Source organism: Oncorhynchus clarkii, chromosome 24 (genome assembly GCF_045791955.1).
Source record: "Oncorhynchus clarkii lewisi isolate Uvic-CL-2024 chromosome 24, UVic_Ocla_1.0, whole genome shotgun sequence".
Classification (NCBI taxonomy): domain Eukaryota; kingdom Metazoa; phylum Chordata; class Actinopteri; order Salmoniformes; family Salmonidae; genus Oncorhynchus; species Oncorhynchus clarkii.
In genome coordinates this window covers 42,640,820-42,655,184 of record NC_092170.1, presented here as the reverse complement: position 1 = coordinate 42,655,184, position 14,365 = coordinate 42,640,820, and the positions used below count along the sequence as shown (strand labels likewise).

The 14,365-nt window shown below is 48.3% G+C and overlaps 1 protein-coding gene across 1 annotated transcript in view; it reads left to right on the top strand.

Annotated features, from left to right (window-relative positions):
• LOC139382669 (uncharacterized) overlaps positions 1-6,459 on the top strand; it is a 15,163-nt gene extending 8,704 nt beyond the window's left edge. The window contains exons 3-5 of the mRNA XM_071126757.1: positions 5,261-5,294; positions 5,501-5,771; positions 6,059-6,459. Of these exons, the coding sequence (XP_070982858.1) occupies positions 5,261-5,294; positions 5,501-5,771; positions 6,059-6,459 (706 nt within the window). The remainder of the gene's footprint in view (positions 1-5,260; positions 5,295-5,500; positions 5,772-6,058) is intronic.
• The last annotated feature ends 7,906 nt before the right edge of the window (positions 6,460-14,365 follow it).

The window sequence follows — 14,365 nt, the reverse complement described above, 5'->3', positions numbered from 1 at the left end:
CTGTAGACTTGTTCATTTATCAGACTAGATACTGTATGTTATCAGACTAGATACTGTATGTTATCAGACTATAGACTGTAGACTTGTTCATTTATCAGACTAGATACTGTATGTTATCTGACTATAGACTGTAGACTTTTTAATTTATCAGACTAGATACTGTATGTTATCAGACTATAGACTGTAGGCTTGTTAATTTATCAGACTAGATACTGTATGTTATCAGACTATAGACTGTAGACTTGTTCATTTATCAGACTAGATACTGTATGTTATCAGACTAGATACTGTATGTTATCAGACTATAGACTGTAGACTTGTTCATTTATCAGACTAGATACTGTATGTTATCAGACTATAGACTGTAGACTTGTTCATTTATCAGACTAGATACTGTATGTTATCAGACTAGATACTGTATGTTATCAGACTATAGACTGTAGGCTTGTTAATTTATCAGACTAGATACTGTATGTTATCTGACTAGATACTGTATGTTATCTGACTATAGACTGTAGGCTTGTTCATTTATCTGACTAGACACTGTATGTTATCTGACTATAGACTGTAGGCTTGTTAATTTATCAGACTAGATACTGTATGTTATCAGACTATAGACTGTAGACTTGTTCATTTATCTGACTAGACACTGTATGTTATCAGACTATAGACTGTAGGCTTGTTAATTTATCAGACTAGATACTGTATGTTATCAGACTATAGACTGTAGACTTGTTCATTTATCTGACTAGACACTGTATGTTATCAGACTATAGACTGTAGGCTTGTTAATTTATCAGACTAGATACTGTATGTTATCAGACTATAGACTGTAGACTTGTTCATTTATCAGACTAGATACTGTATGTTATCAGACTATAGACTGTAGGCTTGTTAATTTATCAGACTAGATACTGTATGTTATCTGACTATAGACTGTATGTTATATTTAATATTATATGATTTTATAGTAAGAAGAATATTATTGAACTTAGCTTAATAAAATATAAAGGATATTTTTCCCTTTCAGAAGTGTGCGGATATGAAGTGTCTGTGTTGAGCATAAGAGTCATCATTTGAAACAGGCCCTACACGTTAGATTTAGAGATATTAAACAACCTTAGTTGTAAATTATATAAACCTTAGAATGTGTTAGAAATCAAAAGATATATTGGCTGCATGCTGGGACTATAGACTATTGATGACTTCAGTAAGTTTGCTGTCTGTTCCTTGCCTCCGGCTGCACAAGCTGTTCTCTCATCAAGTGATCACATTTTCACCCTTCAGACTATTCTCAGTTGAATATTGTCTTTACTAATATGTACAATGAGTTTTGATTTATGAAATGGGCAGGAACAGGGTCAAGAAGAAAAATACATGTCTTCAATAATGCACTGAAATAGTGACTGGAGGCCACTTTCCCGTCCGTTAATGTTTCCCTCACGTCTGATAGGCTACTCGGGTTATTTCGCTGCCACAACAGGTGTTATTCTGCCCAAACTCTGTATGCCATGGGCTCTCCAACCCTGTTCCTGCAGCTGCCCAGTGCTTCATTTAGGGAAACCAAATGAAATCTGTTCAGGAACATCCATAGTAGCACGTTTTTACAACTAAACATATTTCCTTAAAGTCTCTCTGTGCTCTGGAGAAAGGAATGAAGGAGAGAGGAGGAGATGGAAACACACAGTGGTGAGATATTCTGTAGCTGAAGGTAATGTGTCAGCCAATAAGTTATAAAAAACAATTTTTTTAAATTGCTATTACTAGGCTAATCAAAATCAAATACAAATTGTAGGAAAACTCAGAATTTTTTTAATTTAGACTAGACAGTCGTTGTTTTAATTCAGTTTTTTTGGGGGGGGGGAGCTTGGCTCCTATATAGGCCTATGAATATGCATGAGCTCTAATATGATTATGCATGTTTTTGGATGAATCATCCCCTTAGAAAGCGCTTTCATCCAAACAACGACCAGGTTTTCCACTCAGTTTCAACCTGTTGTTGAACTTTCTTTCTTCAAATTGATCATTCACAGTGAGGTGAGTTTTAAAAAGCACAATACTGTTTTGATGATGCGATTTTCGATAGCGTTTGTATGGATGTCAGAGTGGTTAGAGGGACAATAGAGCCCTGAGTACCAGGCAATTAGGACCTGATGGTCGTTAGAGCCCTGAGTACCAGGCAATTAGGACCTGATGGTCGTTAGAGCCCTGAGTACCAGGCAATTAGGACCTGATGGTCGTTAGAATCCTGAGTACCAGGCCATTAGGTCCTGATGGTAGTTAGAGCCCTGAGTACCAGGCCATTAGGGCCTGATGGTCGTTAGAACCCTGAGTCCCAGGTCATTTGGACCTGATGGTAGTTAGAGCCCAGTCCGGGGCCTCCAGCGATGGTCCATCGCTTAACTGTCCATTAACTGTCACGCCCTGACCTGAGATATCTCTGTTTCCTTTATATTTTGGTTAGGTCAGGGTGTGACTTGCGTGGGTACGTTAGTTTTGCATTGTCTAGTTTTTTTGTTGTAAGTCTAGGGTTTTTGTAGGTCTAGGTATTTGCATGTCTATGGTGGCCTGATATGGTTCCCAATCAGAGGCAGCTGTGTATCGTTGTCTCTGATTGGTAGCCATTTTCCTTTTGGTGTTTGTGTGTTCTTGTTCTATGTTTAGTTGCCTGTCTGCACTACTCATATTAGCTTCACGGTTCCTTTTGTTATTTTGTTTGTTTGTTCAGTGTTCGTTCTTGTAATAAAGAAGAATTCACGCATACCACGCTGCGCCTTGGTCTCCTCCTTACAACAGCCGTGACAAGTTTAGTCTCCTCAATTTACTCAGTTGCCACATTATTCTTTACAAGATTTAGATGAGGTTTAGTGTTTGGCGAATGATTTCAAAAATACATTGCGTTTAGTTTTTGATTTATTTAGGACAAGGTTATTACTTGCCACCCATGCTAGAACTGACTCCAGCTCTTTGTTAAGTGTTGCCGTGATTTCACTTGCTGTGGTAGCTGATGTGTACAATGTTGAGTCATCAGTGTACATAGGCACATAGGCTAGTAGTAGTAATGTAGTAGTCGTAGCAGTGTAGTTGTAGTTGTTGTTGTACTGTAGTAGTAGTAGTCATAGTAGTCATAGTAGTGTAGTAGTAGTAGTAGTAGTTATTGTTATTGTTCTGTAGTAGTAGTAGTAGTAGTAGTCAGTAGTAGTTATGTAGTTGTAGTAGTAGTAGTAGTAGTTGCTGTTGTTATTGTTCTGTAGTAGTTGTAGTAGCTAATTCCTGTTACTACTCACTGATAGCCCTGCAGATCAGTTTTACAACCAGGCATGGAATTTCAGGATTTTGGGCATTGGCCAGCGGGGTAGTAGACCGCAATTCCTAAAAGACGTTCTAAAATCTGCGATTGATGGAAAAGACAAAATTGACAAAATGTATCTCGGGCTAATTTGGCACATTTTCAACTAGCCCAGTCTGAAAAGGTACAAGCTTACTTTCCATCCCTTCTGACACCCCATGTAGATAGTAGTCAGATCTACAGAAAGTGCCTACAGTAGCTAGCTTCCTGGAACACAGTGAGGATGGATGCTGAGTGGAGATTGAACTGAATGGGTTGTAGGGATCAAGGGTTGGTTTGTGGGGTTCGATCCCCTTTACTCAACTGCTCCAGTACTTCACATGTTATCAGATTTACAGTGGCTTGCGAAAGTATTCACCCCCCTTGGCATTTTTCCTATTTTGTTGCCTTACAACCTGGAATTAAAATAGCTTTTTGGAGGGTTTGTATCATTTGACTTACACAACACGCCTATCACCTTGAAGATGCAAAATATGTTTTATTGTGAAACAAAGAAAAACTGAGCGTGCATAACTATTCACATACTTTGTAGAGCCACATTTAGCAGCAATTACAGCTGCAAATCTCTTGGGGTATTTCTCTATAAGTTTGGCACATCTAGCCACAGGGATTTTTTTGCAGATTCTTCAAGACACAGCAATCTTTAAGTCATACCACAGATTGGTTTGAGGTCTGGGCTTTGACAAGGCCATTCCAAGACATTTCAATGTTTCCTCTTAAATTACTTGAGTGTTGCTTTAGTAGTATGCTTAGGGTCATTGTCCTGCTGGAAGGTGAACCTCCGTCCCAGTCTCAAATCTCTGGAAGACTGAAACAGGTTTCCCTCAAGAATTTCCCAGTATTTAGCGCCATTCATCATTCCTTCAATTCTAACCAGTTTCCCAGTCCCTGCCCATGAAAAACATGGGGATGATATTCTCGGGGTGATGAGAGGTGTTGGGTTTGCGCCAGACATAGTGTTTTCCTTGATGGCCAAAAAGCTAAATTTTAGTCTCATCTGACCAGAGTACCTTCTTCCATATGTTTGGGGAGTCTCCCACATGCCTTTTGGCGAACACCAAACGTGTTTGCTAATGTTTTTCTTTAAGCAATGGCTTTTTCTCTGGCCACTCTTCCATAAAGCCCAGCTCTGTGGAGTGTACGGCTTAAAGTGGTCCTATGGACAGATACTCCAATCTCCGCTGTGGAGCTTTGCAGCTCCTTCAGGGTTATCTTTGGTCTCTTTGTTGCCTCTCTGATTAATGCCCTCCTTGCCCTGTCCATGATGTTTGGTTGGTGGCCCTCTCTTGGCAGGTTTGTTGTGGTGCCATATTCTTTCCCATTTTTAATAATGGATCTAATGGTGCTCTGTGTCTTCATTGTGCCGCTTGCTTGGTAGTGGCCATTGCTTAGTGGTGTGGTAGACTCTGGGGCCTTTCAGAACAGGTGTATATATACTGATATCATGTGACAGATCATGTGACACTTAGATTGCACACAGGTGGACTTTATTTAACTAATTATGTTACTTCTGAAGGTAATTGGTTGCACCAGATCTTATTTAGGGGCTTCATAACAAAGGGGGTGAATACATACACACACCAGTTGTCCATTTTTAATTATTTTTAATTTTTTGAAAAGACGTTTTTTTGTTCTTCATATCACTTCACCAATTTGGACTATTGTGTGTTTGTCCATTACATGAAATCCACATAAAAATCAATTTAAATTACAGGTTGTAATGCAACAAAATAGGAAAAACGCCAAGGGGGTGAATACCTTTGCAAGGCACTCTATGTCCAGATGATTTTGGCTGCTGTAGTGTCTAATCTAACAAAAGTTTTCTGTTATTATCTTATCCGGGTTTCAGTCTAGACTAAAGGTCTGATCTGTAAACATTACCTTAACAGACAGTTTGTGTGTCGTCCACAGTCTCTGGCTGAAGTTGATCAGGAAAGTGAGAGAGGTAAGTACCTCACTGTTGCTATCTCGTATAACTACCCCCATGAGTTAACAGTAGAATTTAGAATGATTGAAAATGCTAACGTACAGCTTATGAATGCAGTATGTATGGGTAATGTAGTCCTTATAAGTACCCTTAAAAAGCAGTTGTTATTTATATTCTGTCCAGGGTTAGTTATCTGACGGTAGTTGACTTCCTGTTTCCTCCAGGGTGTGATGTCAACGCTCGTCCTGCAGAGACAGCAGAGTCTGACCCCGAGCCTCACCGCCCACATCACAGACAGAGACCCCCAACCTGACACTCCCACCGACAGGGACACTGCCTCGCCACGGGCGACAGTGAGCACCTCGACCCCCACCGCCACCCCGACTGGCACCCCGACCGTCACCCCCACCACCACGCCCTCAGCCTCCCGGGCCGGGTCCTTCAGAGACAACAGCCTGGGCAAGTCAGGACATCAACAGAGAGACAACAGTCTGGGTCAGTAAGGACATTAACAGAGAGACAACAATCAGGACATTAACAAAGAGACAACAGTCAGGACATTAACAGAGAGACAACAGTCAGGACATTAACAGAGAGACAACAGTCAGGACATTAACAGAGAGACAACAGTCAGGACATTAACAGAGAGACAACAGTCAGGACATTAACAGAGAGACAACAGCCTGGGTCAGTCACACATTGGTATACTGTACTGTATCTTGTGTTTATTTGTTTTCTTTGTGTGTGTGTGTGTGTGTGCGTGTGCGTGTGTGTGTGTCTAGGAGGTGGACACAGACAGTCAGTGCGGTCCGTGCGTAGCGTGGCGTCAGTAGCTCCGCCCCACCGCACGTCAGACTGTCTTCGCCACGGTAACAGCAGTGACGCGCGGGCGGTGAGGGCGGTGTGTCTGCTGATGGGAGGGGCAGCAGCCTCCTCCGCTCTGGGCTACCTCCAGTCCTGCTCTCCCTCCTCCCCTCTGACCTCCAGAGCCTCTGGCCTGCAGGATCTGGGCCCGCTGGGCCACGGTGGAGGGGCGGGGAGCTTCTCAGAGATGGGAGGGGGGTCGGGCGGGTCCTTCCATTGTAGTCAGGACGTAGACAACCCCCCACAATTCAACAGCTTCGACTTCGAGGGAGGAGACTCCGACTTTGATGCCTTTGATTGCGGAGGGTTTGCTTTTTAAAGAGCTTAAAGAAATACAACTGTTAACTGTTGATAATATATGATCTGTTTGAATTACTGTTGTTTACTGTATAGGATCTAGAACAGCCTTAGCAAGGTCCTGTCTATAGTTGTTTTTAAGTGTTGACCTGTACCATTATTGAATTGTTTGATCACATGTACTTCCTACGTGTTAGTTAATGAAGCCTACAGTCTTAATGATCCTAACTTGAACCCTAACCCTTAACCAGGGCTGTTCCACACTGGCCACCTCTTTTTCCTTCTAGAATTGCTCTCTGTTAAGTGTTGTTTGGTCTGGTAACGCCCCTAACCCTGGGGGTGTTTGGTCTGGTAACGCCCCTAACCCTGGGGGTGTTTGGTCTGGTAACGCCCCTAACCCTGGGGGTGTTTGGTCTGGTAACGCCCCTAACCCTGGAGGTGTTTGGTCTGGTAACGCCCCTAACCCTGGGTGATATCGGTCTGGTAACGCCCCTAACCCTGGGTGATATCGGTCTGGTAACGCCCCTAACCCTGGGTGTGTTTGGTCTGGTAACGCCCCTAACCCTGGGTCTTGTCGGTCTGGTAACGGTCCTAACCCTGGGGTTGTTTGGTCTGGTAACGCCCCTAACCCTGAGGGTGTTTGGTATGGTAACGCCCCTAACCCTGGGGGTGTTTGGTATGGTAACGCCCCTAACCCTGGGTGTGTTTGGTCTGTTAACGGCCCTAACCCTGGGTGTGTTTGGTCTGGTAACGCCCCTAACCCTGGGTGTGTTTGGTCTGTTAACGGCCCTAACCCTGGGTGTGTTTGGTCTGGTAACGCCCCTAACCCTGGGGGTGTTTGGTCTGGTAACGCCCCTAACCCTGGAGGTGTTTGGTCTGGTAACGCCCCTAACCCTGGGTGATATCGGTCTGGTAACGCCCCTAACCCTGGGTGATATCGGTCTGGTAACGCCCCTAACCATGGGTGATATCGGGTCTGGTAACGTCCCTAACCCTCGGTGATATCGGTTCGGTAACGCCCCTAACCCTGGGTGATATCGGTCTGGTAACGCCCCTAACCCTGGGTGTTTTTGGTCTGGTAACGCCCCTAACCCTGGGTGTGTTTGGTCTGGTAACGCCCCTAACCCTGGGGGTGTTTGGTTTGGTAACGCCCCTAACCCTGGGTCTTGTCGGTCTGGTAACGCCCCTAACCCTGGGCGTGTTTGGTCTGGTAACGCCCCTAACCCTGGGTCTTGTCGGTCTGGTAACGGTCCTAACCCTGGTGTTGTTTGGTCTGTTAACGCCCCTAACCCTGAGGGTGTTTGGTCTGGTAACGCACCTAACCCTGGGTGTGTTTGGTCTGGTAACCCCCCTAACCCTGGGTGTGTTTGGTCTGTTAACGCCCCTAACCCTGGGTGTGTTTGGTCTGTTAACGCCCCTAACCCTGGGTGTGTTTGGTTTGGTAACGCCCCTAACCCTGGGTGTGTTTGGTTTGGTAACGCCCCTAACCCTGGGTGTGTTTGGTCTGGTAACGCCCCTAACCCTGGGGGTGTTTGGTCTGGTAACGCCCCTAACCCTGGGGGTGTTTGGTCTGGTAACGCCCCTAACCCTGGAGGTGTTTGGTCTGGTAACGCCCCTAACCCTGGGTGATATCGGTCTGGTAACGCCCCTAACCCTGGGTGATATCGGTCTGGTAACGCCCCTAACCATGGGTGATATCGGGTCTGGTAACGTCCCTAACCCTCGGTGATATCGGTTCGGTAACGCCCCTAACCCTGGGTGATATCGGTCTGGTAACGCCCCTAACCCTGGGTGTTTTTGGTCTGGTAACGCCCCTAACCCTGGGTGTGTTTGGTCTGGTAACGCCCCTAACCCTGGGGGTGTTTGGTTTGGTAACGCCCCTAACCCTGGGTCTTGTCGGTCTGGTAACGCCCCTAACCCTGGGCGTGTTTGGTCTGGTAACGCCCCTAACCCTGGGTCTTGTCGGTCTGGTAACGGTCCTAACCCTGGTGTTGTTTGGTCTGTTAACGCCCCTAACCCTGAGGGTGTTTGGTCTGGTAACGCCCCTAACCCTGGGTGTGTTTGGTCTGGTAACCCCCCTAACCCTGGGTGTGTTTGGTCTGTTAACGCCCCTAACCCTGGGTGTGTTTGGTCTGTTAACGCCCCTAACCCTGGGTGTGTTTGGTTTGGTAACGCCCCTAACCCTGGGTGTGTTTGGTTTGGTAACGCCCCTAACCCTGGGTGTGTTTGGTCTGGTAACGCCCCTAACCCTGGGGGTGTTTGGTCTGGTAACGCCCCTAACCCTGGGTGTGTTTGGTCTGTTAACGCCCCTAACCCCTGGGTGTGTTTGGTTTGGTAACGCCCCTAACCCTGGGTGTGTTTGGTTTGGTAACGCCCTAACCCTGGGTGTGTTTGGTTTGGTAACGCCCCTAACCCTGGGTGTGTTTGGTCTGGTAACGCCCCTAACCCTGGGGGTGTTTGGTCTGGTAACGCCCCTAACCCTGGGGGTGTTTGGTTTGGTAACGCCCCTAACCCTGGGTCTTGTCGGTCTGTTAACGCCCCTAACCCTGGGTGTGTTTGGTTTGGTAACGCCCTAACCCTGGGTGTGTTTGGTCTGGTAACGCCCCTAACCCTGGGGGTGTTTGGTCTGGTAACGCCCCTAACCCTGGGGGTGTTTGGTTTGGTAACGCCCTAACCCTGGGTGTGTTTGGTCTGGTAATGCCCCTAACCCTGGGTGTGTTTGGTCTGGTAACGCCCCTAACCCTGGGGGTGTTTGGTCTGGTAACGCCCCTAACCCTGGGGGTGTTTGGTTTGGTAACGCCCTAACCCTGGGTGTGTTTGGTCTGGTAATGCCCCTAACCCTGGGTGTGTTTGGTCTGGAAAACGCCCCTAACCCTGGGTCTTGTCGGTCTGTTAACGCCCCTAACCCTGGGTGTGTTTGGTCTGTTAACGCCCCTAACCCTGGGTGTGTTTGGTCTGGTAACGCCCCTAACCCTGGGTGTGTTTGGGCTGGTAACGCCCCTAACCCTGGGTGTGTTTGATCTGTTAACGGCCCTAACCCTGGGTGTGTTTGGTCTGTTAACGGCCCTAACCCTGGGTGTGTTTGGGCTGGTAACCCCCCTAACCCTGGGTGTGTTTGGGCTGGTAACCCCCCTAACCCTGGGTGTGTTTGGGCTGGACTGTATCCAGAGTGAAGACCTTCTGTCATCGTTTTCTCCACATCGGGACAATCTTTCCATCTTGTACTTTTTAAAATTCAATATCAGAAGTTAGAGTTGTGATACATTAGTGAGTCTGCAGTACTGTAAAACTACTAATACTAATAGTAATATACTGTACATCAAACTACTACCACTACTACTAATAATAATAAACTGTACATCTGTCTCTCTGTTCTCCTCAGATATTATCCAACTCCACTCTCTCCTTTTACACTGACCTGCCTCCCCCTCCTCCCCCCTCCTCCCCCTCTTCCTCCCTCCTCCCTCCTCCTACCCCTCCCTCCTCCTTCACCCTCATCCTCCCTCCTCTTCCCCCCCTCCTCCGCCTCTTCCTCCCTCCTCCCCCTCATCCTCCCTCCTCCCCCATCCTCACTCCTCCCCCTCCTCCTCATCCTCCCTCCTTCCCCTCATCCTCCCTCCTCCTTCCCCCTCATCCTCCCTCCTCCCCCCTCATCCTCCCTCCTCCCCCCTTCCCCCTCCTCCTCCCTCCTTCCCCCATCCTCACTCCTCCCTCCTCCTCCCCCCTCATTCTCCCTCCTTCCCCTCATCCTCCCTCCTCCTTCCCCCTCATCCTCCCTCCTCCCCCTTCCCCCTCCTCCTCCCTCCTTCCCCCATCCTCACTCCTCCCTCCTCCTCCCCCCTCATCCTCCCGCCTTCCCCTCATCCTCCCTCCTCCTTCCCCCTCCTCCCCCCTCATCCTCCCTCCCCCCCCCCCCTCATCCTCTCTCCTTCCCCCATCCTCACTCCTCCATCTCATCCTCATCTTCTCTCCTCCTCATCCCCCCATTCTCATCCTCTCCTCCTCATCCCCCCATCCTCACTCCTACATCTCATCCTCATCTTCTCTCCTCCTCATCCCCCCACCCTCACTCCTCCATCTTCTCCTCATCCCCCCATCCTCATCCTCTTTCCTCCTCATCCCCCCATCCTCATCCCCACTCCTCCATCTCCTCCTCAACCCCATCCTCACTCCTCCATCTCCTCCTCCTCATCCCCCCATCGTCATCCTCACTCCTCCATCCTCACTCCTCTCCTTCCTCAAATAATCTGCATTTAAGAGGTGTTCAACAAAAAGAGAGAAAGAGAGAGAGTGGAACATACAGGACATAGTGTGTCTGACAGGTGTCAGGGGATGATAGAATAGCAGCATACAGGACACAGTGTGTCTGACATGTGACAGGGGATTGTAGAATAGCAGCATACAGGACACAGTGTGTCTGACATGTGACAGGGGATTGTAGAATAGCAGCCAATAGGACACAGTGTGTCTGACATGTGACAGGAGATTGTAGAATAGCAGCCAATAGGACACAGTGTGTCTGACATGTGACAGGGGATTGAGGAATAGCAGCATACAGGACACAGTGTACCTGAATCACAATGTAACACTGTGTGAGACTGAAAGCCTTGATTCCCAAACAGATGCTGTCCCTTAGATGCACTGACAGGATTAGACTACATCACTACCTACCTAGTCAGCCGGCTGGCCAGTCAGTCAGTCAGCCAGTCAGCTAGCCAGTCAGTCGGTCTCTCTCGCTCTCTCTCTCTCTCTCTGAGGAGCATGTTTATACTGCCAAAGCAAGTTAAATAAATAAAGAGTGAATGTGATACTATGTGTGTATACAGTGTTGTAGCGATGTGCAAATAAACTAACAAACCAAAAAATGTCCTGTCACTGTCAACTGAGAGGGGGGGGGGGTCCAAATCAAAAGTAACAGTCAGTATCTGGTGTGGCCACCAGCTGCATTAAGTACTACAGTGCATCTCCTCCTCATGGACTGCACCAGATTTGCCAGTTTTTGCTGTGAGATGTTACCCCACTCTTCCACCAAGGCACCTGCAAGTTCCCGGACATTGTTTGGGGGGAATGGCCCTAGCCCTCACCCTCCGATCCAACAGGTACCAGACGTCAGGCAGAACACGCACAGAACGAATCACGCACAGAACGAGCAGTATGGCTGGTGGCATTGTCATGCTGGAGAGTTATGTCAGGATGAGCCTGCAGGAAGGGTACCTCATGGGAACCACGCAATCAGCTGGGGTGGCAGGGTAGCCTAGTGGTTAGAGCGTTGGGCTAATAACTGAAAGGTTGCAAGTTCAAATCCCAGAGCTGGCGAGGTACAAATCTGTCGTTCTGTCCCTGAACAAGGCAGTTCCTAGGCCGTCATTGAAAATAAGAATTTGTTCTTAACTGACTTGCCTAGTTAAAGAAAGGCAATGACAACAAGGTCAGTCCGATGATGCTGTGACACACCATGACAGACCCTCCACCTCCAAATTGATCCTGCTCCAGAGCACAGGCCTCAGCGATAAATGCGAATCCGACCATCACCCCTGGTGAGACAAAACCTTGACTGGTCAGTGAAGAGCACGTTTTGCCAGTCCTTTCTGGTCCTTTGTTGCCGGTGATGTCTGGTGAGGACCTGCCTTACAATAAGTCTAGCCTCTCTCAGACTATTGTGGACAGTCTGAGCACTGATTGTGCGTTCCTGGTGTAACTCGGGCAGTTGTTGTTGTCACTGTCCCGCAGGTGTGATGTTCGGATGTACCGATACTGTGCAGGTGTTGTTACACATTTCAGAGTCAGTAGAAAGGCCTCTTTAGTGTCCTAAGTTTTCATAACTGTGACCCTAATTACCTAAGCTGTTAGTGTCTTAACGACCGTTCCACAGGTGCATGTTCATTATTGTTTATGGTTCATTGAACAAGCATGGGAAACAGTGTTTAAACCCTTTACAATGAAGATCTGTGAAGTTATTTGGATTTTTACGAATTACCTTTGAAAGACGGGGTCCTGAGAAAGGGACGTTTATTTTTTTTGCTGAGTTTAGTTAAAGTATAAAAGGGAAAATAAATTAACATGGGTTGTATTTACAATGGTGTTGAGCTTCACTGGTTGCCCCTTTCTTATGGCAACAGGTCAGAAGTCAGACAGACACCACCCACACACACTGACCCAGACACACTGACCCAGACACCAACCACACGTCAACCCAAACACCAACCACACGCTGACCCAGACAACAGAAATCTGGTAGAATTGCTTTCCACCAAATGGGAGAGTGAACATGGTGCCAGCGCTCGGTGCGTCATCATTCGCTCCTGAATTAGGTTACATTATATCATACCTAGCCTGCTCTGAATTAGGTTACATTATATCATACCTAGCCTGCTCTGAATTAGGTTACATTATATCATACCTAGCCTGCTGTAACGGTTTTCTTTAGGTGAAGGAGAGTCGGACCAAAATGCAGCGTTGTGATGATTCATGTTTGTTTAATAAAGGAAAAACTATACATGAATAAACTACAAAAATAATGAAATGTGAAAACCTAAAACAGTCCTATCTGGTGCAAACACAGAGACAGGAACAATCACCCACAAAACCCAACACCAAACAGGCTACCTAAATATGGTTCCCAATCAGAGACAATGACTAACACCTGCCTCTGATTGAGAACCATATCAGGCCAAACATAGAAATAGACAAACCAGACACACAGCATAGAATGCCCACCCAGCTCACGTCCTGACCAACACTAAAACAAGGAAAATACACACGCACGATGGTCAGAACGTGACAGTACCCCCCCCCCCCCCCCCCCCCCCCCCAAGGTGCGGACTCCGAACGCACAACCTGAACCTATAGGGGAGGGTGTGGGTGGGCATCTGTCCGCGGTGGCGGCTCTGGCGCTGGACGTGGACCCCACTCCATAATTGTCTTAGTCCACCTCCTTAGCGTCCCTAGATAGGCAACCCTCGCCTCCGACCTTGGCCTAGTAGTCCTCACCAAGGGCCCCACTGGACTGCTCAGCACTTAGAGGAAGCAGGCAGGCAGGTAGTTGGCTCTGGCAGATCCCGGCTGGCTGGCAGTTCTGGCAGATCCTGGCTGACTGGCAATTCTGGCAGATCCCGGCTGACTGGCGGATCCTGGCTGACTGGCGGATCTGGAAGATCCTGGCTGACTGGCAGCTCTGGCTGCTCCATGCTGACTGGCAGCTCTGGCTGCTCCATGCTGACTGGTTGCTCCATGCTGACTGGCAGCTCTGGCTGCTCCATGCTGACTGGCAGCTCTGGCTGCTCCATGCTGACTGGCAGTTCTGGCTGCTCCATGCTGACTGGCGGCCCTGGCTGCTCCATGCTGACTGGCGGCCCTGGCTGCGCCATGCTGACTGGCGGCTCTGGCTGCTCCATGCTGACTGGCGGCTCTGGCTGCTCCATACAGACTGGCAGCTCTGGCGGCTCCTTGCAGACTGGCAGCTCTGGCGGCTCCTTGCAGACTGGCAGCTCTGGCGGCATCCTGCAGACTGGCAACTCTGGCGGCTCCTTGCAGACTGGCAGCTCCTTGCAGACTGGCAGCTCCTTGCTGACTGGCAGCTCTATGCAGACTGGAGACTCCGGCAGCGCTGTAGAGACGGAAGGCTCTGGCAGCGCTGGAGAGGAGGAAGGCTCCAACTGCGCTGAACAGGCGGGAGACTCCGGCAGCGCTGTAGAGGAGGATGGCTCTGGCAGCGCTAGATAGGCGGGAGACTCCGGCAGTGCTGAAGAGGAGGAAGGCTCTGGCAGCGCTGGACAGACGAAGCGCACTATAGGCCTGATGCGTGGTGCTGGCACTGGTGGTACTGGGCCGAGAACACCGGAGGGCTGGTGTGTGGAGGTGGCTCAGGATGGATCGGACCGTGAAGGCGTACTGGAGATCTTGAGAGCAGGGCTGGCACAGGACGTGCA